This window comes from Hoplias malabaricus, chromosome Y (genome assembly GCF_029633855.1).
Source record: "Hoplias malabaricus isolate fHopMal1 chromosome Y, fHopMal1.hap1, whole genome shotgun sequence".
Lineage (NCBI taxonomy): Eukaryota > Metazoa > Chordata > Actinopteri > Characiformes > Erythrinidae > Hoplias > Hoplias malabaricus.
The window spans coordinates 77,839,606-77,867,224 of NC_089820.1; the positions used below are offsets into that span (position 1 = coordinate 77,839,606).

The following is a 27,619-nucleotide window of genomic DNA, read 5'->3' on the forward strand; positions in this document are numbered from 1 at the left end:
AGAATTTTGTTTGCATATTTTAACATTGTCTGTAAAACGCTTTAAACAATAATCTCCACACTATTGTGTGACATTTTTAACGAGTGTCACGTGATAGTGATAAATGCCCTCTTGGGGTCTGTCATTAATCGACCGTGACTCTAATTTCACCTTCTTATGAGCTAAAACCCGGTGATGATTACGTCATATTTGTGCAGAAATATAAAAACAATAAGGGTTTACAAACTTGAATCCCACTGTGGATTGGGGAGTGACGTCAAGTTCTGATTCTAACGCCTACGTTTACTGACCATTCAACAGTTAACTGTAAAACATTCAAACAAAAACTAAAATGGGACATTAGCCTTGCTATTAGTAAAGAAAGAGTGAGAGGGTCGAGACAGTCTCTGAGGTCGTGCCCTTGTCAGAATGAACGATAAAACAAAACGAAAAAGAGGGATGTTCCGCTGCTTCTCTTAATAATAATAATAATAATAATAATAAACAATGTATGTATGAATAAACAGTCTGTTCGTAAGTTAATAATAACCCCTCCCGTCTGCGAGAGCGGGTTAAACCTGCCCCCGCTGGCAGGATGCTGCTGCTGTGTGCGGTTTGTTTTCCGCAGCACTTCGCCTCGGAGAGCTGTAAGATGGCCGCGGGAGAGAACAGCGGCCGGGCGCCGTGTTTGAATTTCTCCACTCCGGGGCCTCTGGGGAACAGCCAGCCGAGCAACAGCGCGTACATTTCTGCATCAAACAGCGGTGGAGGCTCGGCTGGGATAGGCGGGGGCTCGCAGAGTGCAGCGAGACGCTCGAACCCGCAGTCGGGGCCCAGCGGCCCTGAAAGCGCTGGTCTCGCGTCAGGGCCGCCGCTGAATACGAGAAACTCTGTCCCGCAGGCCTCGGCACAGGGCCCCGCCGGGGCTGCGGCGGCACACGGAGGCTCCATGGCCGGCGTAGCATCTAACATGCTAGGCTCGACCTCGAATTCTCTGGCCGTTGCAGCAGCCCCAGGCCCGGCTACACACTCGTCCCACTCCTCGGTGGCTCCGGCAGCGGCTGCGGCGGTTCTCGTTTACAGGGAGCCCGTCTACAACTGGCAAGCGACGAAGAGCACCGTGAAGGAGAGGTTCGCCTTCCTCTTCAATAACGAAGTCCTCAGTGACGTTCATTTTCTGGTCGGAAAAGGACTCGGAGTACAGCGCATACCGGCACACAGGTGAATAAAACAACATTAGTGGTATTTACTTGTGCTTACTGAGACAGTATTATAAGCGTTCTTTGTTGTCCAGCTGATTTATGTGTAATCCAGCAGCCAGTGCATTGTTTCGGAGCGTCGTTAGTATCGGTACAGTCTGTATCGCGCCAGTGTAAACAGTCTAAAACGGGTGTTATCACAAATTCACTTTGATAACTTAATCCCAAATTTAAGGACGGTCTAGTACGAATGTCCATCCGCTCTTTTCTTGTTGGACGGACTTGACTTTGGGCTAAACTTCTCTGACTAAACTGAGAAATCCTTCTCCGTGGAATAACACTCCAGGGGCGCACAGACCTTGTTAAGTTGTCCATTTCAGGTTCGAAATATTTGTTTATTTTCTGCAAATACTGAGGTACTATCTCCATTTATTTTGTCTAAAATATTGAATTTTTAGTTGACTTAAATAGACTAGATATTTATTTCCTCAGAATAGTCATTAATAATTTCTCAATATTGGATTTGTTTTTACAAACTGCTGTCAGAAACAGCAAAAGGGTTGCAACATTTATATTTTCCTGTAATAAGTTTTATTATGAAGAACAATGTTTAATTTTATTCTGCTTTGTGGAATGTTCCCACATAATAATGAGATTAGATCAGTTTCAAGAAAACTAGAGTTTTAGTGTAATTTCATATTTGTGCCATGTTTCAATGTGTTTCTATACTGTTTTTTTTTTTGTAGTATTCTTTATTAAAAAAATACATTTGCCTCTAAGATTGTTTACCTGCAGCTCAAAAGCCCTACTCCATCACTTGAAGAGATTGGTTACTTGGATTTATGATTTACGAAATCTGGCTGTCTACGTTCACCCATTTCAGAATGTATTTGGAACACTGTAGTTTCAAATTTAAAAGGGTCAGCCGTGGCATGGGCTTTGCTTACTCTAATATGACTTCTACCATATAAACAACACTAAACAGGCTTTAATGAAGGCCCAGACATCGTAAATGTTTTAAAATATACAATTTACTCAATAGTCCATAGTCGTAATATGAAGATTAACTGCAGAATCCCCTTGTTTTGATTGTTGAAGGTAAAATAATTTAACTTTAAATCAGAATTAAAGACACAGCCTACTTTAACTTTACGTTTTTTACAAAGCCATGCAGATGTCAACAAGGAATTGTATGATAAGGGCATTTAAGGTAAATCGTGTAATTTTGTTGAAACTCGGAACTTTGCAAAACCACAGTGGGCCTTTTTTTTTTGTTTGTTTTTTATAATTTTAAACAAACTTTTATTTTCTTTTTCTTTTTTTTTTTCTTTACCAAATCTTTTTGGTGTTATTGTTTTTGTAGGTTTGTCTTGGCTGTTGGCAGTGCTGTATTTGATGCTATGTTTAATGGTGGCATGGCCACCACTTCAACAGAAATAGAGCTGCCTGATGTTGAACCTGCTGCTTTCCTGGCCTTGCTCAAGTGAGACATTGTTACATGCCTTTCAGAATGTTTGGGACATGTAGTAACTACACTAATTATAGTTAGCTTGTCCTCGTGTTGCTTAAAAAAAAAAAATCTTGCCTAGGTTCCTGTACTCTGACGAGGTCCAGATTGGCCCAGAGACTGTGATGACCACTCTGTACACTGCAAAAAAATATGCCGTCCCAGCCCTGGAGGCTCACTGTGTGGAGTTCCTCAAGAAGAATCTGCGTGCTGACAATGCATTCATGCTCCTCACACAGGTGTGGATCTCTACAGATATCCCCTTATCCAGACACGAGGTGTAGCTAAACTTTCCCTGGTAACCTCGGTATGTTTAATATATGTTGCTGGAACATCTCCGTTTTTGTTATTATTTATTTTTGGACATAATTGAAAAATACCAGTGGCCCTGGTGACAGTATAAACACATTTTAATGATAAGAATAATAATAAAAAGAAGTAACAATTACTGTATTTGATTTAATGAACATTGTCTTGTTTGGGCACAAGTCTTTCTTCAAAAGTTTAGCCACCCATAATCACACATTCCCCACTGATTTGATGTGACGAATATCTATTTCTCCAGGCGCGTCTTTTTGATGAACCCCAGCTTGCAAGTCTGTGCCTTGAGAACATTGATAAGAACACAGGTGATGCTCTGGCTGCAGAGGGCTTCACAGATATAGATCTGGGTATGTATGATGGGATTGATCGGTGCCTAAACTAATTTCTATATGACATAAAGGGGCATTCCAGTAAGATAAAAAAAATAAATAAAAGGGTTTGACATTCTTTGTGATGCTATGTAAGATTCGGTAGCACAACCCACCACCTCTCACCGCAGTATCCAGCATGCATCATACAAATAAATGTAGTATGTGAAGTACAGTGAATTTCAATGGTAGAGTATGTGCTTGCTGCTCTCTTTACCAGATACGCTGGTTGCGGTGTTGGAGCGGGACACACTGGGGGTGCGAGAGGTGCACTTGTTTGGGGCCGCGGTTCGTTGGGCTGAGGCAGAGGCTCACCGTCAACAGTACCAACCCACACCCGAGAACAAAAGACGCGTGTTGGGTAAAGCCCTCACCCTCATCCGCTTCCCTTTAATGACCATAGAGGAGTTTGCCGCAGGTACACCGCATCATGCCAGTCACTTACGGGTGACACCCAGTCGTTCTCAATCCCAACCTCGGGGACCCACCCTCCTGCACCGGGGGCTCATGCTTTCCCTGCAAAGACTGATGTCTTATCAAGTGAAAACAACTCCAATCTGGTCGATATGTCCTGTATTTCTCATTATGAGATTGAGCATTTATTTAAAGTGACTTAACTGGAGAAAATTTTATATTTTAGTAAATTTACCTCCCAACGACATAAGACACTGTTACTAGATTAATCCTTTAAAACTAGCAAATGGTCTAAATGTTGGTGGAATGACTTTAGATTCATATGGAAATATACTATAAAGAATTCACTTGGTAAAATCTCATTTTTGCAGTGTTCCCTGCTCTGACACATCTGATTCATGTCATGAAGGATTAGTAATTAGCGCAGTGGGGTTGAATAACGGGTTTATAGTGCATGGCAGTGGGTTCCAAGATTGGGAACCACTGGGTCGCCTCAGTCTGTCATTAATGCTCCACTTTCCTCCTCCAGTGGTGTAAATGTTTGAATATCGGTGCATGTAGGTCCAGCACAATCAGGAATCCTGACGGACAGAGAGGTGGTCAGTCTCTTCCTGCACTTCACAGTGAACCCCAAACCACGTGTGGAGTTTATCGACCGGCCGCGCTGCTGCCTGCGTGGGAAAGAGTGCAGCATCACGAGATTCGGGCAAGTGGAGAGCCGCTGGGGATACAGCGGAACTAGTGACCGCATCCGGTGAGAGCAAATACACACACTGAAGCCATATAGTTTTACAGCATTAGCTTGATCAGGTTTTGATTTTTAATGTGATGATGATTTATTTTAATGCACTTGTTTATTGTACTCTGAAGTCCACAAATGATTTCTTTTTCTCTGTCAGATTCTCAGTAAACCGCAGGATATTTGTTGTGGGTTTTGGACTGTATGGTTCCATACACGGACCTACAGACTATCAGGTCAACATACAGGTACAGTACTTGCTCGTATCTATTTTTAAAAGCCACTCGTTTTTATAGGTTGTGAATACAGATTTCTGAAATAAAGATATGAATAGATATAAATAGGCTAATGGTTATTGGACTGGTGACACCATCATTTAGTTTTAATACTAATCTGTACAATTAAAAATGACAAAGTTTCTGAATGTCTTTTTCTCAGATCATTCACACAGACAGCAACACAGTGCTTGGTCAGAATGACACGGGTTTCAGCTGCGACGGATCAGCAAACACTTTCAGGGTCATGTTCAAAGAGCCAGTGGAGATCCTGCCCAATGTAAACTACACGGCCTGTGCTACTCTTAAGGTCAGATTTAAGTTATCATTACAACTTCTTTACATACTTGAGTGCCTACTAGTCGCAGCCATTTCCTGGCCCAATTGAAATTAATTTTGGAAAGTTAAGGGTATAAATATCTTGGCCCACATCAGTTTGCTTGTAATATAATTCTCAGACTTGACTGTGTGTGTTTGTATGTATTTATGTATGTATGTATTTTTTGGCTGCGCTCTATCAGGGTCCAGACTCTCACTATGGTACCAAAGGCATGCGGAAGGTTACCCATGAGTCCTCGGGTTCCGGCACCAAAACCTGTTTCACCTTCTGTTACGCTGCCGGCAACAACAATGGCACTTCTGTCGAGGATGGACAAATCCCAGAGGTCATCTTCTACACATAATGACCCCATGAGTAGAGGATGCTTTTTGGAGGTGTCAGAAGATGCTCACCAATGGACTTCCTATTTTGTCTTATGCACTATAACTAAATGGAAGAACTCGAATTGGCGAGTAATGTAGTGGACGGCATAGAGATTGCCCCCTGCAAAACCTTCCACAGAAGAGGGAGCATGGCTGCTCTGCTTAAGAGTAACTGAGGATTATTATAGACTGTTGAGAAGGAGCGTGCTTTGCCCTAATGTTAAAGCTCCATATTGACATAATAGCCTGCAGACTGTAAACAAGTCACTTTTTTTTTTTTTAATACAGCTATGACTGACCTGAAAGCTATTTAAATAGGTAGCGAAGTGTCTTTAAAAATCCCTGTCTTCAACTGCTATTTCTTTGCAAGTGTGATTACGGGGATGAGTGCACACCTTCTAAACCAAACTAAATCAATCAGCACCTTTTGTGAATTTATTTTAATTTGATTAGATTGGGTTAAATACACATTCTCAAGTCCGTTAAGTCTACTTTTGCTAGTGAAGCAGCATTAGAGAATGAAGCCATTTGAGAACACTAGGGAAGTGAGTGAGTGTCCTCTGGTTTTTTTGCCTTCTGTGCCAAATTATTGTGTTTAAGTACAACCTCTATAGACCCCACTTAGCAGTTGACCTACACAAGGTCTGCCCACAGATGTGTTCTTTTGAAGGAGGTTGAACATGCCCTACAGAACATTTTAAATCTCATTCAAACTAGTGAGGAAAAGTGTTGTGCCATCATGCCATAGCAGACCTTAGAAATTCGGTGGGTAAGATGTAAACAAAGTCATTGAGAATTTGATATAAAATAGTGCCAGATAGAACAAGGCTCAAATATCACTACCAGGGGTTTTAATATCCACAATAGAAATAGAACCTAGTTATTTATTAACAGTCACTGAGCTTATGTGTGTCTGCAGTAGATGCGTGAAATGGAATGGGAAGCTATGGAGCAGCTGCAGAAGGGTTTATGGTCACTATGCTGAATGCCGAGAATGGGCTAGAGGGGTATTAAACACTAGTATTGGGCTGGCAGATACCAACTCGAATCACTGAATGACTTTCTTCACGTCTAAATCTGAAATTTCCTAGTGATGCCTTTCAAAAGCTAGAATGACACATTCTAGATGTTGGTATTCTTACAGTTTCTCATTAGATTGAATGGTATTTGAATGGGTTTTCTCTCCAGCCTCACGAGAGAGTTGACAAAAGGTCAGAAAGTGTTACTGGGGTGTTCTTTATTGATTTGGTCAACCAGAGGAGGCAGAATAATCCCAAATCATCCTAAACTATGCATGCAGTTCTGTAGGTCACCTTTAGACTGTTTTGTGAACTAGCATGAACGGGGGGGTATCCTCCCTCTGCTTTAGTTGTGCCTGAAGTATTGATTCATCATCTCAGTGACAACATGCTGTAGAGTGAGTTGTCAGATTGCTATTGCAAACTCATACGTTGGGGAATGGTCTTTACCCAGCTGTTAATGTCTCATGTCTTGTTGTTTACCTGAGAAATGTGAAACTTCATGGATGTGGTTGTTAAAGATGCCCAAAAGGTCTTTGTCAAACTGTAGTGAGTTGTGAATAACAACGGTATAAATTTGTTGTTGTTATTATTGTTATTTATTTATAATTTATTTCACCAAAATATATCCCCTGGTACCGAGACAACTTCACTAGCAAGCACTTTTATTGGATAACTACAGATTAGTCTTCCCATTGAGGACCAGTTCCATACACCTGAGTTTCCTGATATGGGAAACGATGCAGACTACAGAAGGCATAGGATGCAATTTTTGTAACCCCTTCATGACAAAGCCTTTTTTTTGTGCATCTTTAATAGCAACGTCAAACATGACCCTACCTGGACTCCCATGTGTAGTTTTCATATACTGATAAATGTCTGAAGATTATGCAGCGTAGACTGGATTTAAGGGACTTAATGTTTCATCACTACATGTTTTGTAACGTGACATGTTCATGTTTATGTTTATTTGGGCTTGCCTTGTAATTTGGTGAGGACAAAACAGGGGTTAAATTTCTTTCTAACCGGGATAAAACTGTAAAGAACTGACATCACCTCGTGTGTGTGTGTGTGTGTAAAACAAAATATATATATGTATAGAAAAAGGGGTTCAAACAAAAATAAACACATATGCAAGTGTTATACATTTTCCCTGAATGAGTTTGTAATGACCTGGTTATGAATGTAAAGGGGTTTTGAAACTGAATTGTGCTCAGAAACGTTATTGTTTTTCTTTGTGATATGTTTAATCCTTGGTGAGGGTAAAAGATTAGCGCTGCATAAACACGTAGCATTAAAATAAACATGGTTTGTATCTATTTTGGAGTTGTTTTATTTTGCATTTGAACTCAACTGTGTGCGCAGTAGTAATTGTGTAATTTGGGTTTTGGAAAAGGTGCGACAAATAAAACATAAATAATGCTTAGAGTTTAGCAGCAATTTTGATCCGTGGTGTGTTTGAACATGCCAAGAAACCCACTAGATAATCAGTGATCGTAATGTATTTATTTATAGTGTATTAAGATTTACAAGCTTTTAAAACATTATGTGCCACAGTACATGTTTCCATTGTGGAAATGTGTCATGGTGCTTTAGTGCTATGTACAGTCCTGCCCTTACCACTACATTAGGAGGAGGAAGTGAATAGTGTGTGTAGTGGAAGGAAGGAATGGGCTGAGTCTCAAACGAAACTGTACTCCCTACAGACATGTAGGGCACTAAGTAGTGCACTAAGTGTAGATGCCACAATGTCCTAATTTAGAACACTATACGGGGAGCATAGAGCTATTTGAGACTCAGAGGGAGAGAGAGGAAAAAGAGGTGAAGGTGTGGTTGTGGTGGGTGGTAGTGAGAAAGAGGTGAAATTAAACAAGCAAGGGACTCTGCTATGTCTTTTTATAACTTGTCCAGGAAGTTGTCGAGTGGAGGTATGCCTTCTTTCAAGCCTTTGCGTTTGCGCGTCTCTGCCACGATCTGGGAAGGTCTTGAGGCAGGGTCTTTAGGGTCTCCTTGGAGAATCTGCCAGTGGTCAAACACACACTGAGGGAAAGCCTGACCACCTGTGTTCGAGCGAAGGTCGGCTGTGAAGCCTGGAGACACAGGAAGGACATATGGTAATACAGGGTTATTAATAAGTTGATACCAGTCATAGTCTATTTGAGACAACTTAACCCATTGAGGGCTGAGGCAAGTGTGTGATGATGCAGGAAAATCACTTTAAGTAAATGACCATGTATCTGCTATTGAGCCACTGGACCACAAACCATCTAAAACACTATTGGTGTAACCCTGGTAAGTGGGCATACATCTCACTCACCAAAGGACTCATTGACTGGCAGATAGGCCTTGACCACAAACATGGGGGTCCCCATGACTTGAGACTCCTCAAACACATGACCTCTCTTCCTGTTCAGCACACCATAGATCCCCCCAACCACCTGCTCTGGACACTGAGGAGAAATCACAACAGGGCATCAACAAACAAAGCACTCAGTACCTGGGACTCCAAGCAACAGCGACAAAATACTGTTCTTGTTAATTAGTAACTAGAAATATGTAATAAATTACCAGGAATTTGTAACCTCATTCGAATTAATGACTTGATAGAAAGCAACGTGTTTAATACACCATAGAAAAAGCAGCTATGTGTGTGTGTGTGTGAGAGAGAGCGTGACACTGACTTGGATCTCCACCAGATAGATGGGCTCCATGAGCCTGGGTTCGGCGGTCAGCTGGCAGGCGTACAGCACCCTGCGGGCAGTGGGAATGATCTGACCGCCACCACGGTGAATTGCATCAGCGTGCAGGGTCACATCGTGGATGTCGAAGCGGATCGCACGCATGTTCTCCTCACACAGTGCCCCCTGACAGGAGAAAAATAGTACAAAAGGGTTCACAATCATATATTACATTTCTAGATACCCCTTTATAATTAGTAAATTCAGCCCCTTTAAGTTGCACCCATTGTGGACACACAAACACCATACTCAATGCCAAGCGTGGGCTAGAGAGCTATAACACCTTGAGCTGTGTGGTAGTGAAAGTGTACTCCCGAGTGCTGGAGCTCCATCATTACCTCGGGATAGACTTCAAAATCATCTACCATCAGTACCTGACCTCACTGAAGTTCTTGTAGCAGACTGCAACCATATCCACACAGGACGGTCTCAGCATCTAGTCTTAAGCCTTCCCAGAAGAGTAGAGGCTGTTACTGCAGCAGAGGGGGGCAAATAACCTATTAATACCATTTATTTAAAAAGAAACATTAGATAAGCTGGGGGGTTGCAAAGGTTTCTCCAGATTGTACAGCTCTTAGACTGGTAACTCAAGGTACTGGACAGATATAAATCATTAGGCCCATAGGGGGCAGTGTTATGAGTTTTAATTACTGCGATCCCAGTAAACATTTAACCGTTGATTCAACGTTGAAATAACGTAATGACTGCCGTCTAATCAACGTCCTCTTAAGGTTGAAAATGAAAGTTGAAAAGACGTCCAAACACAGACATTGAAAAGACGACTATTAGACGTATTTTGGACGTCCATTGACGTTATTAATTGGTCCCGAAATAAATTACTTGAATAATATGCATTTTGGACGTCCACTGATGTTGTCGATTTTTCACCACTTAATAACTAACTTATTAAGATGGATTTTGGACGTCCACTGACGTTTAAAATATGTCCTTGACGGACAGACTACTTTTAGACCTATTTTGAACGTCCAGGAACGTTCCTTGTTTACTGGGATAACACCGTATAAACTAAATATTTTATGAAAGTAACAGTGCTGTAATTAAAAGAAAAGAAAAGTGAGACTTCTTATTAATTCTAGTACTTTCCTGTGCTTAATTAATGCCTCTAATCTGACGTGATGTACACAATGGAGTGCTACATTTATTGTCTGAATATGATGTTAATTGTAAAACAGGTAACTGTGTAGGTCTCAGATACTGTGGTAAGGTTGTACATCATGTCTTCAGCGTGGTGCATGATTTCTCATCACAGACCTCACAGCTTGGTTAAGGAACTCTGACGCGAGATTTGAACCCCTGCTGCAGCGGGAACTCAGACTCGGGCGCCTTTGTATTAACCGCTTACGCCACCGGGAGGCAGGATATAGCACGTCCCCTCGTAGACAATATGAGGCTTCAAAGTGAATCAGCTCGTCATGAGAATCTTGATTCATTCCACCGAACCGATTCATCTGAATGTTACGATTCAAATAGCCATTGGATCATAAACATAATTAAATAATAATAAAAAAAAAAACATTGAGTCGGTTGAGAAAAAAAAAAACATTGAGAAGAAAACTTCACTCAATATCACATTAAATCATTAATCAAATCAAAGAGTTCAAAAGAGCCGATTCGTTCGAATGAATCGAGCTTATGTTGCTGTGTTATCTATCCTAGGTGATGACTTAGCTGTTGCAGTTGATATGGTATCTCACGTAGTTGCAAAGATGTCAACTTATAATGTAACAAAATTTGTGATTCTGACCACCTCTTTTTGCTTTTGCAGACACCATGTAACATATTTGTGTTCATCTGGGATTACTAAAGCAAGAACTTTACTACTTGGAACACCATAACACCGCCTTGTGACATCACAGCAACAACTTTGGATACCATAGTAACCACCTAGCAACACCCTAACAAGCACCTATCAACCACCAAACATTTCAACCACACAGTAAAACCCTAGCAACCACTTTCTGCACAATCATACTGCCATTTTTTCAGAAAATTATTTTTTTCTAGTTTTAAAGCTAAAAAGACACAAACCTTAGGCCACTGACTAACCACATAAAGATGAGAAAATGTACTTGTAATATTCACTAAATTCTGACTATAAATGTTAGAATAGCAGTAGTAGCATATACCTGTGTGGCTTCCTGCACCTCACCTCTTTGGTGGCCCACTGGAAGCCGGCCACCACGCTGTCTTTGATCTCGTTGAGGTACTGCACACCCTTGGTCACGTCCACCAGGATGTTGGGTCCAGTCCCGTCGGGCCCAAAGCACCAGATTTTTCGAGCCTCTGTGACCTCCCACTCATATTTATCAGCGAGGTAGCGGGCGCGGGCCTTCAGCTCCTGCCTAGCAGACACATCCCCCTTCTCCACATCCTCAGCCAGGCCTTCAGGGAAGGGCTGTGCCTTCATATATAGACGATTGTGCTTGTTTGGAGATTTGGACAAACACATCTGATCAGACTCCTCACTCACGGTCTCTCTGTAGGACACAACTGGGTCTGATTTCTGGAGAATGATAGAGATGTGTGTGTGTAAGACAGACAGAGAGAGAGAGAGAGAGAGAGAGGAAGGGAGAGATATGTCACAGTTCTGAAGTGTACTATGTTCAGAATGAACAAATCCAACATGAGTTTGTCAGTTAGCAGAACCTTTTATACAAGGCTTGTAAAGTAAGAAATGTATTAGTAGATTTCTAGAAAATGTCAATAAAACGTTATTTTTAAAAGCTATTTTGGCCTAGATTGTGTAAGTGATTTATTATTATTTATTTATTATAATATTGTGATAAGAAGAAAAATACATAATCAAAAACGTGGATAATAATTATAGCTTTCCCCAACATGTTTTGGTAACCACTGCCACCTAGTGGCAATTAACAGGAATGTACCCACTACCCATGCTGCTCCCACAGTCCAAAAACACACGTTAGTACGTGGATTGGAGACTCAAAAGTGTCCATAGTATGTGAGTGAGAGTGTGTGTTGCCCTGTGAGGGACTGGCGCCCCCTCCAGGGTGTATTCCCACCTTGCACCCAATGATTCCAGGTAGGCTCTTGACCCACCGCGACCCTGAACTGGATAAGGGTTACAGATAATGAATGAATGAATGAATGGTGTAGGCCGTTAATAAAACACAATTAAAGTGCTGGACAAATGTGAGGATTTGACCTGTTTACATATTGAAAAGTTTGGTTTAGTTAAATAAATACTATATATAATAATATAATAAAAAAATAAGTTTCCATTCTTCACATTTTGTTCAGCTTCCACTATTTTTATGGGGACACTTGCTATCAGATTTTCAAAGAAATCTGCAAGAGCACTTTCTCATCGAACTTCAGCCTTAGAAATTAGTTAGCACTAAAAAATAAAGGGAATATTAAAGAATATTATAGTAAAGAGAACACAAATTCCAACCAATCAGATTGTTGGCTCAGAAATACGTGAACTAAAGACACTGACCTTATTAGAGCTCTATCAATGTAAGGAATGCAGTGCTTGTGTATGTTCGTTTCTGGTTTTGTTATTATTATCTGATTTGTTTTATTTATTTATTTATTTTTGTGGAAAATAATAATAAATACATCACAAAAATCAATTTCCATATTAAACTACACAGCCCCACCTCTATATTCGGTCTCCGCCTCAAACACACTTCTAATCCTGGTCCTCCTCACCTTGAGAGGGATACAGGCATGGTCCTCTTCCAGGTCCTTTAAACAGATCTCTAGGTGCAGTTCTCCAGCTCCTGCGATGATGTGCTCCCCCGACTCCTCGATGATGCACTGCACCATGGGGTCAGACTTGGCCAGGCGCTTCAGGCCCTCCACCAGTTTGGGCAGGTCTGCTGGGTTTTTGGCCTCCACTGCCACACGCACCACGGGGCTCACACTAAACTTCATCACGCGCATGTTGTGAGCCTGTTCGTATGTTGTGATGGTCCCAGTTTTGACCAGGAACTGGTCGACACCCACCAGGCCGACAATGTTTCCACAGGGAACGTCCTCAATGGGCTCCACGTAGCGCCCCATCATCAGGATGGTCCTGCAAAACAGGAAAGAGATGTAAAATGTTAGCAAAGCTTCTTAACAAGCTTCTTTTAGGTACAAACAGGTGGTTGTTTGTACTGCATTATTACTAAATAATTTAAATGTAAACATATAATTACAAAATAAAAGTTATTTGTGATTATCTAATAAGTATTTCTGCATAGAGTAGATTAAAGGATGCATTTCAGACTTATTTCTGATGGTTTAGATGTCAAAAAACTACAGAAACAAGACTGCTAATTCAACTCTTATATTCAATTGTTATAATAACCACAATCTCTAGAATAGGGCAGCACGGTGGCCCAGCAGGTAGTGTCACAGTCACACAGCTCCAGGGGCCTGGAGGTTGTGGGTTCGAGTCCCGCTCCGGGTGACTGTCTGTGAGGAGTTGGTGTGTTCTCCCTGTGTCCGCGTGGGTTTTCTCCAGGTGCTCCAGTTTCCTCCCACAGTCCAGAAACACACGTTGGTAGGTGGATTGGTGACTCAAAAGTGTCCGTAGGTAGGGGTGTGTGTGTTGCCCTGTGAAAGACTGGCGCCCCCTTCAGGGTGTATTCCTGCCTTGTGCCCAATGATTCCAGGTAGGTTCTGGACCCACCACAACCCTGAACTGGATAAGGGTTACAGATAATGAATGAATATCTAGAATAACTCCAATAAAGCCGTGTGTCTACTGTGTACCTCTGGATGGGTTTGAGATAGAGGTCCTCTTTCTTTCCGGGAGTAAAGTTGGGTCCCATGATCCTTACTTTCTGCCCAGTGGACACACAGCCAGAAAACACACGGCCAAATGCATAGAATCTGCCTTTGTCAGAGGTGGGCACCATCTTGGAGATGTACATCATCAGTGGAGCTTTAGGGTCACAGTTTTTAATTCCTGAGAAAGAGTGAGAGAGAACATTTTTACCACAGTCCTCCTCGGGGGGAGACGAGAATATCCAGTTTAAACAGTTTTCCCCTTAAAGCAAAGTCTAGATTTAATTGTTTATGATGTTTTGACACATATCTATAAAAAAGTACCATTTAGCATAGCTCAAACAGCATTAGCAGCTATATCTGGCATCAGGAGGTCATTGGGGGCAACAAGAAATCATCATGTCCCACTAAACCAACGTTCATGTATCTATACTGGCAGCTAAAAGCAAACAAACACAACAACAAAGTACACTCATCAGTATCCTGGGACCGCACTGATTAAGTTCTACGTTTGGGGTAAAATAGATTTGCAGTCTGGTACTGGAGAATCGTACCCATGGCGGCCTCGTCATCTCCAGGCCCCTCATACAGCAGCTCACAGCGGTACCTCTGCGCAGTGACGGGAGACGGCAGGTGGATTGTAATCATCTGCAGCAGAGCTTCTCCAGCAGGAAGCCAACGGCGCATCACAGCCTTCAGCAAAGGCTTCCCCTCCTTATCGCGGTCCTCCTGGTCCAGCTTAATGTCCAGCTTCTCTATCAGCTTAGACGTCTCCTCCTTCTTAAAGTTCATGATTGCGTCAAATACCTGTGAGGAAGAGCAATGAAATGATGCATCACTGTTGCTTCATATGCAGAAGAACAATTCAATTATATAAAAGTATACAGAAATAGGGTCTCCTAAAAACCAACTGGAACACCACCAAAAAACACTTCACTGTCTACTTCCATTTCTACTGTCTGTAATCATAAAAATACTTTAAAGATGGGGTCCAGGATGAGCTGGGCAAAAGTGCGAGGTAGTTTCTTCCCATCCGGTCCTGTAGCCGTCTTACTGAACTTCCCAGTGGCTGGATCAAAATACCTAAAGGACACCAGGGGAATAATGCTATCAGATCTGAGGTAATTAAAGAAACAATGGTAATCCGTTTCAATGTGTGCACTACCTGTCCCCCCACAGTTTCTTCATCATATCCTCCACCTTCTTGCAGCGCTCTGCTGGCCCCAGCTGACCTTCGCCTTTTGCTGCAAACTTTGCAACGTACATCTCAGCAAACTGCTTCAGAGTAAAAGCCCAGCCATGAAGACCAGACCCAAACCCTACTGTACCCACCACCGGGTCAATCTGAGAGAGAGAGAGAGAGAGAGAGAGAGAGAGAGAAAGAGAGAGAGAGAGGTAATCTATGGCCTGTTAATCCGTGGGTAAAGGAGGCTAGAGAAGGTTAGAGAAGACCTTTCTCACCATGATGTTACCCATGGGCCCATTTTCGTCTTCTCCGTAGGTGGAGATTATCACATTGACGTTCTCGACAATACGCTGGAATGTCTGGAAGAGCTCTTCAGGCTCCAGCTGCAGCTCCAGAAGGGCCCGGTCCATCTTATTCATCATCAGCACAGGTTTAATGCGCTCGGCTATGGCCTGCCTGAGCACCGTCTCTGTCTGTACACAGACTCCTGGGGAGACAGAGGGATCGATTAGCAACGATACAATTCATATTTTAAACCATTTTAAGGCATTATATTTAGTACCAGTAAAAATAAATATAATGTCTTTGTTTTATAATATTTTGCCTTTGTTACAGCTTTCATTCTTTTCTAAAAACCTACTTAGAATTTTCCAAAATAAAACTGATATTTTTCCACACTTCTAAACACAAACCTCAGTCTTTTAGAGAACATATTGTACCACTTTTCTGCAAGTGAACACAGGTCTGGTGTCTTAATGAAACATCTGTGACCAGGCTTTGGTCAAAACGCCACAAGGATCAAACACCACAGCAGCACTCTCCCCAGCACACCTCTCACGGTGGTGAAGCAGGTAGTGTCGCAGTCACACGGGGCCTGGAGGTTGTGGGTTCGATTCCCGCTCCAGGTGACTGTCTGCGAGGAGTTGGTGTGTTCTCCCCGTGTCCGTGTGGGTTTCCTCCGGGTGCTCCGGCTTCCTCCCACAGTCCAAAAACACACGTTGGTAGGTGGATTGGCGACTCAAAATTGTCCGTAGGTATGAGTGTGTGAGTGAATGTGTGTGTGTCTGTGTTGCCCTGTGAAGGACTGGCGCCCCCTCCAGGGTGTATTCCCGCCTTGCGCCCAATGATTCCAGGTAGGCTCTGGACACACCGCAACCCTGAATTGGATAAGCGGTTACAGATAATGAATGAATGTTTAGAACGTCCAGTTTCAGGTCCCGTCTCTTTAAAACGGAGGGGGGATAAACTTAGGAAAGGCAAGATTAACTGATTAATTGCTGATAAACTACATTTACAGTAAGTATAATGTATAATGCATAATGAAATGGTGTATATGAGTCTTACCGGACACACAATCCACTACCACCAGAGCTCCATCAGTGACCCTCAGGGCAGCTGTCACCTCTGAAGAAAAGTCCACATGTCCAGGAGAGTCGATCAAGTTGATAAGGAACCCAGAACCCTCCTTAGTTTGCTTAATGAAGGCCAGGTCGTTATCGCTCAGCTCGTAGTACATGGAGATTGCCCTGAAGATGGAGATAAATGGGGCATATCTGTATTAACAGGTGCATATAGCAGTTATATTGACACATACAACAAACACATTTAACAGCCTTCATTAATATGTTATAACCCATTGTAGTCATGCTGCAGAGCTCGGAAAGTCATTACAGGCCTTAATAAATATATTATGATCATTCATAAATATGTGATCACCCTTTCATTGCATCTTACGACAGATGTCATGCTGCCTCTCTCAGGTGCTGCTTACGTGGATTTGATGGTGATGCAGCGCTCCTGCTCATCTTTGCGTGTGTCTGTGAAGCGAGTCTCTCCGGCCCGAGCCGAGGCAATGATGCCAGCTTTGGACACGAGCGAGTCGGTGAGAGTGGACTTGCCATGGTCCACATGCGCAATCACAGACATATTACGAATGTTGGACTTCTTGTCCATGATGGCACGGATCTGATCCACTGTGAAGTTCACCTGAGAGGCAGAACATACTCAAGGTCAGAGGAAATAATGAAACAAATGCATATATTCACACATATCAAGGGCAGATATGTGTAGAGGTAACAAAATTTCGGGCATCTTTTATTTTAGCAATAACAGATGGAGGTTTTGACAAGATAATGACTCCAAGCATGCTGTCAAAACAAAACGTGTAATACAATAATAAGGCCTGCAAGGCTTCTATAGGCAATATTCTAAACCTACGCATTACACCAACAGTAGACCCCATTTTAAATCCATAGGTTTTCTACAAGATTTTGGAGTGTGTCTGTGGAATATTAGCCTGTTCATCCAGAAAAGCGTTCAAAAGAGAGGTTTATGCCAAAGGTGTTTGATGGGTTTGAGATGAGAGCTCTGTGTGGGTCCAATCAAGTTCTTACTTTCCAAACTCCCCCAACCATGTTTTCATGGACCTTGCTTTGTGCACTGGAGCACAGTCACACTGGAATAAATATAAATAAGTGCGGTCCACAAACTGTTCCCACAAAGTTAGAAGTATTCAGTTGATTTTAATGCCAGAGGAGGTTTGGAAATCTACAGTTATGGAATTAGCAGAGTATTGGTGACTAAGCACTTAGGCACCTGAGCACTTGGTGCCTACTCTGTAACTTTACATGGTATGCCACTTCTTGGCTGAAACTCTGTTGTTCCTAAATCCTTCCACTTTTCAGTGATACCACTCAAAGTGATCCTGGAATAAAATGTATGAAAGATTTAAGTCTGTTGAGTCCATCCTTAAAACCTGGGGGAGCCAACAGGCATCTAAACCACAGGACTGAAAAAATAAAATGACTTTATAATGTAGTCTTAAGGCTGTTAATTTGTATGGACTGATCACGTTTCGCTTCACTTGGGGTCACTGCTGGTGAGGAGATTGTGTATGCAAAATTGTCAACAGGTTTGAGCAAGTGTGTGTGTGTGTGGCCAGGGTGCAACCCTAATCAAGGTGAAGTGGTTTACGAAAATTAATTACTGAATTAATTAATTGCTATTAATTGCTACTAAGATCTGATTTATTCATAGTTCTAAGCACAAATTCCAAAATCTCAATATGTGTAAAAATTGAAACGAACATATGCAACAAATAAACATGCAGTAAAAGTGTCTGAATTATTATCTTCCCTTACAAGAGGTGGATAAATCTGCATCAATATGTGTAGACTAAATCTGACGTATATCACCACATACAGTAAATAACTATAACCTACCAATGAAATAGATAAATCTAGCTAAATGCAGCTGCAGCAGGGCTTTTCTTAACGTTTTCAATTCCATTATCCGGATTAATTTGAGCTTGACTCCCCAGTGGCCAAAAGTGCTACACCCCTTTCCTTACACTTGGTTGCATCATTCATTACACAACTGACCATCCAGCCAGTCTGCACAAAAACAACAGAACAGGCTGAACTGGAACTGTGTAAAGTGTACACGTTTAATGTGGTGTGTTTACAGTTTATCTAGCCCATTAGGATGAAGGTTTTCACTGTTCCGTTCCACCTTAAATGGCGCAGCAACATTCACCAGCTTATTAGACAGTACTGTTACTCCTTAAATGGAGCAGCAACGTCTTAATCACAGCTTCAGATTAGAATGAACCTTGAATGCGTAGCAGTTTAAACCTATAGCTTGGCGCTTAGTGGTGGGTACTGAAAAACATCTAGAACATTCTTTTGAATTCTTATCAGAATGTGCTCTTCCACCTTAAATGCTGAATCAGTTATATTGTAGTATAATCTGATAATGTCTACAGAACGTATACTCTATGTTCTAGAGGTAAAGCTTACGCCTGTTTCTTATATTAATTTCCCGCTCCACCTTAAATAATGCAGCTGCAACATTCTTGCGCTTTGTGGTGCCGTGTATGTACATAACACTAAGGTTTGATTTTTATTAAAAAGAATCGTAAATGATGCAGCAGTTTTCGTACATAGGGTGATTATATTGTGTACTTTTAATCTAGAAAACCAAGCCGAAGTTGACTTCTGTTTGGAAACTTCGTTCCACCTTAAACGGCGCAGCAGTTGCGTAGCTACCAACAGGCGCCAGAAAAGCCGATACTGCATTTAAGGTGGAACGAAGAATACCAAAGCTGGCGAATAAGACGTCAACTTAACAGCGTTTTAGATAAACTGCGTCGACCGTATACACATCATGAGGCGTTAGAATGTAACGTTAACTATTGCGCCATTTAAAGTAGAGGGGAAGATTGAAATAAGTGAAGAATCCAAGTTTAGTTTTGGTTAATGTTTTTATTAGTGTTGGCTATACAGCAAAACTCCAGTAGGTCTATGTATATTCATTGTTTAAGGTGGAACCTAGTATTTCAAGAAGGAGCAGGCAGATAGGAAGTCGTGAAACATTTTAGGATTGATGTTAATCAGCTCTTCGTGTGCTGGTCAGATACAGACTGTCAGAGCGGTTACGTTTTATTTAATCTAGATAATCCAGGTTCAAGCATTCAACAGTAATGTGTACTCAATTCGAACTTTATAAAATCCACATTTGAAGTAGCTGCCTATCATAGGAGGAGTGACGATCAAGACACTTCAAACACTCACCATTTTGACAGGTGTTCCTCTCAGAGCCTCAGATGCAGCAGAATGTACAGCTTGCGTGAGAAAGGACACGCTTTTATACCGAAACGTAGGCCTCCACGCAGCGTGATGACAATGTGCGTGTGATGCTGCTGCTGTTGTCAGTGCCAATAAGCTCCCATGCACAATTTGCAGAGTAAATGCCACCAGTAAATGACATTATATCATGGCTCCAGATTTATACACGTGCATCACGTGATCGCAGGTTCGCGTTGGACGCATTTCCACAGCTCAGGGGAGCTGACCAAGGTCCTGAACAGGTCTTATAAAGGACATCTCCACCGTTTTTTAAAAATTGTCTGCATTATTCACTCACTGAGATATAAACAAATGCATTCAGAGTGTCTGACATTAAGTGGTTCGTTGTAAAGGAACTGCTTTGCTCTGTTTGGAGTGGTGGTGACTGGAGCAAGGCATGATCATATTTGTACCACAAATCAGGCATTTTAATTCCTCTCCAAAATCAACAGTGAATTTACACCGGTTTTATAAGCGATGTTGCTATTGCCTCATTATTTAGGCGCAATTTTGCTGCACAACTGCCAACATATATCTCTCCATTCCTCAGACATCTAATTTCTATACTCTAAAGAAGCAGTTTCTGAACAGAAAATAACCACGACTAAAACATTTATAGACGTTTAAACAGTGGTGGAGGTCCACTTAAAATAATTTAACATCATTTTTGAATACGCATTAAATTACATATTTATAGAAAAACACATTATTTTAAATTGTTTTAAGAAAAACATCACCATTGTTCTGGTGGAAGGCGAACTCCACCATTGTTCTGTTTAACATAAAATAAAACTCATTTACATCTTAATAACTGAATTTTATTTTGGTTTTACGTTTGTGGATTACACGTTTAGCTGGAATCATTAGAAATAAAGTATGTTTTATTGTGTACTAATAAATGTACAAAGGCGGAACCCTGTATTCAACCCGAGTCTTATTCACAAACGGACCCAAGGTAGGTTTTGCGATTCACAGACGTACGTTTACGTCACGTATGTAGTAGCTAGCGAGGCGGTGTTTACGCTGTTAGCGTAAGAGCCTAGAGACCAGTGAGTGGGGCGGGACGTTAGCTTTATCATTAGCCGCTGTCTGCGAGAGGAACGGTTTATATTCGTGATGTGTTTAACTGTTTTTTAAAGGTTACAGACAAGACTTTTGAATAAGGGTCATTCCGAGACGATTAACGCAGTTGTTGACCGTTGGTACATTTACTGCATTCATTCATTATCACTATTAGCCCTGTCCCAATTGTAGCAACATCTGACTGCGTCCTGTTCGTCTTTTTCTGTGTTTAAGTTATTTTTCAATCATTTTTGTGTGTGTGTAGCTCCTCCGTTTCCCAGACATGGCAAAACGCAGGATTACTCAAGAGACATTCGACGCTGTGGTGAGGGAAAATATCGATGACTTCGAGATGGACGAGTGTGAAGCCCTGAGAGAAGCTATTGAACAGTTTGAGTCTCAAGGTAAAGTAATGACACCATTCTTTAACACCACAGTGCTGTAAAATGTTCATTCAACGTGTTTCATTTGAAACGTACTATTTCAGTGAAATGTTCCTAGTTAGATGTTTTCTTCATTGGTGGGGATAGGCATCTGGGGAGGCCTGCTGCTGACATCCCTTTAAAATAAATTAAAGTGTGTGAAAAATTCAAAGACATTCAGTGTTTTATTTATTTATTTTTTATTTTTTTATTTTAAATATGTATAAGATGTAGTATGAGTGGGTTAAGCACTCAACTCCACGGCTGAGCATTTCCACTTGAGAACTGTAGTGTTCCAGAGACGGCGTCTCTGAAGGGCGAATTCAGACAGTCAATGTTTTTTATGTCATAAGTCTGAGTAACCATTCACATGAACTTGTGAGGCAGGGGCAGGGACGAGTGATGGATGGGTGGGTGTACATTTAGATCCATGGATTCTGAAGTAAGGTGAAGACGTTAAATGTTAATGTTGATGAACAGAAACGAGTTTTTAGTGTTTAAACAATGACTGGACGGTGCCTTAAAAATTCAAGGGCATGACTTCCTAAGGCAAGGAAATGAGATACAAAAAGAGGTATTTAAAATATCTTATTACAATGCATTATTAAATAGTTCTCACATTATTAAGGTGTTCCCACTCTTTACTAAGTATTTCACTGGCATTATTCAGCCTTTCGTACAGGTTTTGAAGTTGTTCTCATTCATAATTTAGTTGTTTTGAAGTGATATCAGCAGCAGGGCTCTGTAGGAAAAATATATTTACTATCCACCGCCGCCCGGGAACCTCATTTGAAATAGTGGTAAAAAATAATATTTATTCATTCATTCATTCATTCATTATCTGTAAGCGCTTATCCAGTTCAGGGTCGCGGTGGGTCCAGAACCTACCTGGAATCATTGGGCGCAAGGCGGGAATACACCCTGGAGGGGGTGCCAATCCTTCACAGGGCAACACAGACACACACACATACATTCACACCTACGGACACTTTTGAGTCGCCAGTCCACCTACTAACGTGTGTTTTTGGACTGTGGGAGGAAACCGGAGCACCCGGAGGAAACCCACGGGGACACGGGGAGAAAAAACCAACTCCTCACAGACAGTCACCCGGAGGAAACCCACACAGACACAGGGAGAACACACCACACTCCTCACAGACAGTCACCCAGAGGAAACCCACACAGACACAGGGAGAACACAACACACTCCTCACAGACAGTCACCCAGAGGAAACCCACACAGACACAGGGAGAACACAACACACTCCTCACAGACAGTCACCCGGAGGAAACCCACGCAGACACAGGGAGAACACACCACACTCCTCACAGACAGTCACCCGGAGGAAACCCATGCAGAAACAGAGAGAACACACCACACTCCTCACAGACAGTCACCCAGAGGAAACCCACGCAGACACAGGGAGAACACACCACACTCCTCACAGACAGTCACCCGGAGGAAACCCACGCAAACACAGGGAGAACACACCACACTCCTCACAGACAGTCACGCAGAGCGGGAATTGATCCCACAGCCTCCAGGCCCCAGGTGCTGTGTGACTGTGACACTACCTGCTGCGCCACCAAGCCGCCTAATAATATTTTAAAAAGAATAAATATCTCTGCATTTAGAAATGGAGACTCTGTAATTGTCTATAGCCAGACATTTAAGTTTGCAAAATAACTTTTTTTTTACAGCTTAGGACAAAATATGGGATCCTTTAGATGATGTATAATAAGTGTAATAACTATTTTAATCACAGCTTTCAGATATCTGGTCCCTACCACCACCACTTGCAGGCATTTCCAAAATGTATTTCTACTTTAAATTAACTGTCCATTAATTTACACAATTTACATAATTTACCTGTGAATTCTCTCATTTAAAGGAGTAGACCTCAGTAACATTGTGAAGGCAGTGCCCAAAGCTTCATCTGAAGAAACCACAGAGGATCAGACACATGAAGTTCTCCAGGTATGTTTTTCATTTATTTTAATGTAATGTAACAGAGATTTTAAAGCACACATAGAAGCACCAAGTTATAATTAAGCCATTATTGTTTTTTGTGGTAACACTCTCAATCTGATACCATTTTCCTATACAATTTGTCCAGGCTCTGGAGTCTCTGAAAAGTGCACTAGAGTCCTCTTCATCCACAGTAGATGGTTTGAAGCTCTTTACAGAGCAGTGTTCCCTCAGCTTTGCTCAACGTTACCTGGCAGCACAGAAGGGAGCCTACCCCACAGTCCTCTCCTGCTGCCAGTGTGCTGGCGAGGACAAGGAGGTGCTCTCTGCTGCTCTAGCTGCTCTTTCTGCCCTCACAGATGGGCAGCCAGACCTTCTGGACCCTGAAGGCCAGGGGTTTTTGATTGGCACTTTACGCAGCCACCAGGAGGATCCTTCTGTTGCTTTCCTGGTCATCCGGACGCTGCGTCACTGCTGTCTGAAACACGAGCAGAACAGACAGGACCTGGTAAAGGCTGGTGTTCTGCCCCTGCTCACCAGCACCATCACAAAGCATATTGAACGACATGAGGTCGTCAAGGAGGCGTGCGCTGCTCTCAGGGTCATGACCTTTGATGATGATGTGCGCGTTCCTTTCGGCCATGCCCACGAACATGCCAAAATGATTGTTTTGGAGCACAATGGACTGAAAGTCATCGTAGAAGCTGCTAAAGGTGAGTTCTCATATTATCAGTGGTGCTGCAGTATAGTGAATATAGTTTAGAAGTTTGTCATAAACAAGTCCTTAAAAGCTGGTCAGTTTCTAACCACAGAACCATTGGAGAACCATTCTCAACCCAGTGGTGTAAATTAGTGTAAAGTGTCTGCAGGACATTTCCTGAGTGGTCATATTCCCATGTGTCCTGTATATTAGAGGATACATTAAATGAATATAACTATGTTGAAATTCTTACTTCCAGCCCACCCTGAGAATACATCAGTTCTCAGCGAGCTGTGTGCCACTCTTTCACGTTTGGCTGTGAGAAACGAATTCTGCCAGGACATTGTGGACCTGGGAGGGCTGAAGTTTATGATGACGCTGCTGGCAGACAGCTTGGACTGTCAGGTAAAAGTTTGTTGTCAGTGATGCTTATCTTGTGTGTCCTCCAACACATTAACAGTTTCTTGAGTTACCTGAATAATGCCTGGCTCACGCTGCAGGATTTTAAAGATCCGAACTGATGTTGAAGAAGTGAGACGCCCCACACAAAGACATTTTTCACAGATTTGTCTGTGCTTGTTGTTAGTACTCAAAGTCCCCACACTACACAATCCGCGCTGAATGAGCCACACACTTTCCGATTACACACACCGACAGGCAGCTCCGCTCCTCCAAACCTCAAGGACGTTTCTCCAGAAATGCTACATACAGAGAGCAGGCGGGTGTTTCTCACTCACTAGGGCTCTGTCTGAAACAGAAAGTAGACGGTGCCTTGTGCTCTTGTTGCCAAAATAATTACAACTAAAGATATTGGAGCAAAAACAGGCAGAATTTTAAACAAGCTTTAAATACAGACACAACTCTGTACCTTCCTCCTACAGAATACTGCTGGATTTCAGACACAGCCTGAATGTAAACAAACATGGCGGATGACAGTGAAATAACTCCAGCTCAACTCTCATTGGCGTATCAACTTTCAGGCTTGACATTAACATAGCGTTTATAGGATAATCTGGGAAGAGAATTGTTCACGAATAACAGTAAAATTGGGTGACTGCTTCCAAATGTTGGGAGGACTTAATCAGCCTCAAAATCGACCCAATTATCCTGTAGTGTGGGCCAGGCTTAAAGAGGCACCAGTGTTAAGATAATCTTAACAGGGAGAGGGTGTTCACTGTGATGCCCTCTCTACTACTTAAGAGCATTCTGTGTTCTAAGATGCTTTTGGGAAACCCATCCCCGATCTGTAGGAACTATGGGTCTTTCCAAAAACCTAGTGAGCTGTGTAAGTGAGCACACTGCTGTTTAAGTAGACCTCATTCTAACGGTCGTCTGTCCTCATGAGGCATATTATTGAGATGCTCTAGTTAGAGAGCGATTGCATCACGGCTTGTTCCCGCCCCCACACACAACTGGTGTTTATTTACCTCAGTGCAGTGGATTGTAATCTTCCAGTTTTTGTCACGATTTTAATTATTTTTGATCTGAAAGAAGAGCAAAATGGATAGGAGTTGTTCTCGCGTAGCATCCTGGGATTGCCTTCGTGGCTAAGGAAGGGTTTAATGCTGCCAGAATAAGATATCTTGGTACACAACATAATGAGGTATCTATGAATTGGGACAGCGTACGTGTCGCGAGCACGTATACTGTGATGTAAAATGCTCAGAGTTAGACAGCTCACTAAGTTTTGGGACAGACCCTATGTTAGAAAATGTTATTTCAGAGAGTTTTACATAGGTATGTTTACATTCTTGTTAATGTTTCTTTTTTAATTTACAACCATACCACGCTGCAACAATATAGCGCCAATTAAAACACATGCAAGTGAGTGTCCTCTTTTTATTTATTTTTTAATAGGACCTCGTAAAGCAGGTTTTAAGTGCATTGCGGGCAATTGCAGGGAATGATGATGTCAAGGACGCCATTGTGAACGCAGGCGGGACTGAACTTATTGTCATGGCAATAAACCGCAACATGAGTAATGCACAGGTATGTACTCTATGTAATGTAATCATTCAGAACACGATGGCCAACCGGGTTATAACAGTGGGAACAGTGGTTGTTTTAATGTGGATTAAAGCAGTGTTTGTTTCAGCTTAACAGATAATTATCCTGTTGTTTATTAATGGTTGAATACACAGATTACATGACATTAGGTCCTCAAGACTTGCGAGGAAAACCACCTTAACGTCTCTTGAGATGTTATCAGAGATGACTGTCCCTAACGTTGTGTTTGCTTGGGTCTCAGGTGTGTGAACAGGGCTGTGCTGCTCTCTGTGTGCTTGCTTTGAGGAAACCTAATAACTGCAAAGTCATCATGGAGAATGGAGGGGCACTGGCTGCTCTGCAGGCTATGAAGGCCCATCCAGCGGAAGTCAATGTGCAGGTCAGTACAGTGCAATATTGCAGCACCTCATTGTCACCCGGAGCGGGACTAGAACCCACAACCTCCAGGACCCTGGAGCAGTGTGACTGCGACACTACCTGCTGCGCCACCGTGCCGCTCTGAATTCAATCAAATCCTTACAAAAATGTAAAGTCTTAGAAGTGTAGAGGCTGTTACTGCAGCAAAGGGGCACAAACTCCATATTAATCCCCTAGATTTCAGAAGAAACCAGTTTGCGTCTAATAACGATTAACAATGCAAGGTACCAACAATCAGTTCATAATGACAGTTATTCATTCAATATCAGTAACTGCTTATTATTTTTTTAATTATTATTAGCACATTGTTTATTGTCCATAGGTCGGAAAATAATCCACTTGTATATTCCATCCCTAATTGAAAGTGCTCTCTCGTTATTGTTACAGAAACAGTCCTGCATGCTGCTGAGGAACTTGGTTGCTCGAACCCGTGACTTCAGCCAGACAATTTTGGAGATGGGAGCCGAGGCTCTCATTGGTCAGGCTCTGGTCTCTCACAGAGACTGTGGCGATGTAGGAAGGGCTGCCCTCCGAGACCTTGGTTGCCAGGTGGAACTTCGAGAACTCTGGACTGGCAAGAAAGGAAGTCTAACTCACTAGAGAAGGACTTGTCAGGTTTTTACATCATTCACTGTGGAAAAGTGTAGAGAGACTGATCAGTGGGGATTTGCACAACCAAAAAAGGGTTAAGTCTTCGGTTGTACTGGATTAAGGGCCAAAAGCAGTTATTTACAGATGCACTGTTCCATCATTTCTCTTATTTGTTGCAGTATAAATATGTTGGGTTCAACTCTAAATTATATTTGTTGTAATATTATTGTTTTTTTTCTTTATATACTTGTGTATGCCAATGTGTGTTTTTTTTCATGCGGTTCAGTAGCTTGCCTTACAGCTCAGAGAGAACTGATTCACTGAAATGCTCTTGGAATAAGTGTACTTAGTTCAGAAAGTGCTTTGCTCTTCCGTCACATTGTGACACAGTATACTAAACCTGAAGAAGAACCCGGACAGTGCCCATCATCACATGGTGTGATATGAAACATGTTTTTGTGCATGAGAGGAGCTACATTTATTTGCATTCCTTAACATTTTATTGAGAAATGTAATTGATTCGTATTATGGGCTAAAGATTTTAAAAAATAAATAAACAATTAGAGAACTGAAGCCTTCATTGACACCCTAACAATAGCTTGGTAATTATAAAAC

The 27,619-nt window shown here is 42.0% G+C and overlaps 3 protein-coding genes across 5 annotated transcripts; 2 read left to right on the plus strand and 1 right to left on the minus strand.

The window, feature by feature from the left end:
* The first annotated feature begins 551 nt into the window (after positions 1-551).
* LOC136679198 (BTB/POZ domain-containing protein 2-like) lies at positions 552-7,830 on the plus strand. 2 transcript variants are annotated; one of them, XM_066657584.1, is made up of 9 exons: positions 552-1,200; positions 2,542-2,661; positions 2,768-2,924; positions 3,251-3,356; positions 3,598-3,795; positions 4,353-4,545; positions 4,691-4,778; positions 4,969-5,115; positions 5,327-7,830. In XM_066657584.1, exons 1-9 carry the CDS (start codon positions 575-577, stop codon positions 5,486-5,488), a joined length of 1,797 nt encoding a protein of 598 aa, XP_066513681.1. In that variant the 5' UTR covers positions 552-574; the 3' UTR covers positions 5,489-7,830. The 2 variants fall into 2 exon arrangements, with proteins under 2 accessions (XP_066513681.1, XP_066513682.1); XM_066657585.1 differs by having other exon boundaries at positions 3,598-3,738.
* A 195-nt stretch (positions 7,831-8,025) lies between these two features.
* On the minus strand, positions 8,026-19,981 carry LOC136678748 (elongation factor 2b-like). Its single transcript, XM_066656876.1, has 13 exons — positions 19,783-19,981; positions 16,983-17,197; positions 16,556-16,737; positions 15,487-15,698; positions 15,191-15,369; positions 15,003-15,108; positions 14,580-14,832; positions 14,011-14,206; positions 12,961-13,327; positions 11,435-11,788; positions 9,208-9,390; positions 8,844-8,976; positions 8,026-8,616 (listed from the first exon to the last, which is right to left on the minus strand). The coding sequence occupies exons 1-13, from the start codon at positions 19,783-19,785 to the stop codon at positions 8,423-8,425; spliced, it is 2,577 nt and encodes an 858-aa protein (XP_066512973.1). The 5' UTR covers positions 19,786-19,981; the 3' UTR covers positions 8,026-8,422.
* An 897-nt stretch (positions 19,982-20,878) lies between these two features.
* Positions 20,879-27,593, plus strand: LOC136679111 (armadillo repeat-containing protein 6-like). 2 transcript variants are annotated; one of them, XM_066657413.1, is made up of 8 exons: positions 20,879-21,038; positions 21,164-21,302; positions 23,213-23,298; positions 23,438-24,002; positions 24,249-24,394; positions 25,847-25,978; positions 26,238-26,375; positions 26,801-27,593. In XM_066657413.1, exons 2-8 carry the CDS (start codon positions 21,182-21,184, stop codon positions 27,011-27,013), a joined length of 1,401 nt encoding a protein of 466 aa, XP_066513510.1. In that variant the 5' UTR covers positions 20,879-21,038; positions 21,164-21,181; the 3' UTR covers positions 27,014-27,593. The 2 variants fall into 2 exon arrangements, with proteins under 2 accessions (XP_066513510.1, XP_066513511.1); XM_066657414.1 differs by having other exon boundaries at positions 20,879-21,034.
* The last annotated feature ends 26 nt before the right edge of the window (positions 27,594-27,619 follow it).

Bases quoted from the DNA above. Each gene is read 5' to 3' on its own strand.
- LOC136679198 (XM_066657584.1), top strand. From the start codon at position 575: ATGCTGCTGCTGTGTGCGGTTTGTTTTCCGCAGCACTTCGCCTCGGAG. The intron at 1,201-2,541 runs GTGAATAAAACA...TTGTTTTTGTAG, and splicing joins CAGCGCATACCGGCACACAG to GTTTGTCTTGGCTGTTGGCA. The intron at 2,925-3,250 runs GTGTGGATCTCT...CTATTTCTCCAG, and splicing joins CATTCATGCTCCTCACACAG to GCGCGTCTTTTTGATGAACC.
- LOC136678748 (XM_066656876.1), bottom strand. The intron at 13,328-14,010 runs GTACACAGTAGA...CCTGTTTTGCAG, and splicing joins TATCTCAAACCCATCCAGAG to GACCATCCTGATGATGGGGC. The intron at 8,617-8,843 runs GTGAGTGAGATG...CTGTGTCTCCAG, and splicing joins GCCAGTCAATGAGTCCTTTG to GCTTCACAGCCGACCTTCGC.
- LOC136679111 (XM_066657413.1), top strand. From the start codon at position 21,182: ATGGCAAAACGCAGGATTACTCAAGAGACATTCGACGCTGTGGTGAGG. The intron at 23,299-23,437 runs GTATGTTTTTCA...CAATTTGTCCAG, and splicing joins AGACACATGAAGTTCTCCAG to GCTCTGGAGTCTCTGAAAAG. The intron at 24,003-24,248 runs GTGAGTTCTCAT...TCTTACTTCCAG, and splicing joins CATCGTAGAAGCTGCTAAAG to CCCACCCTGAGAATACATCA.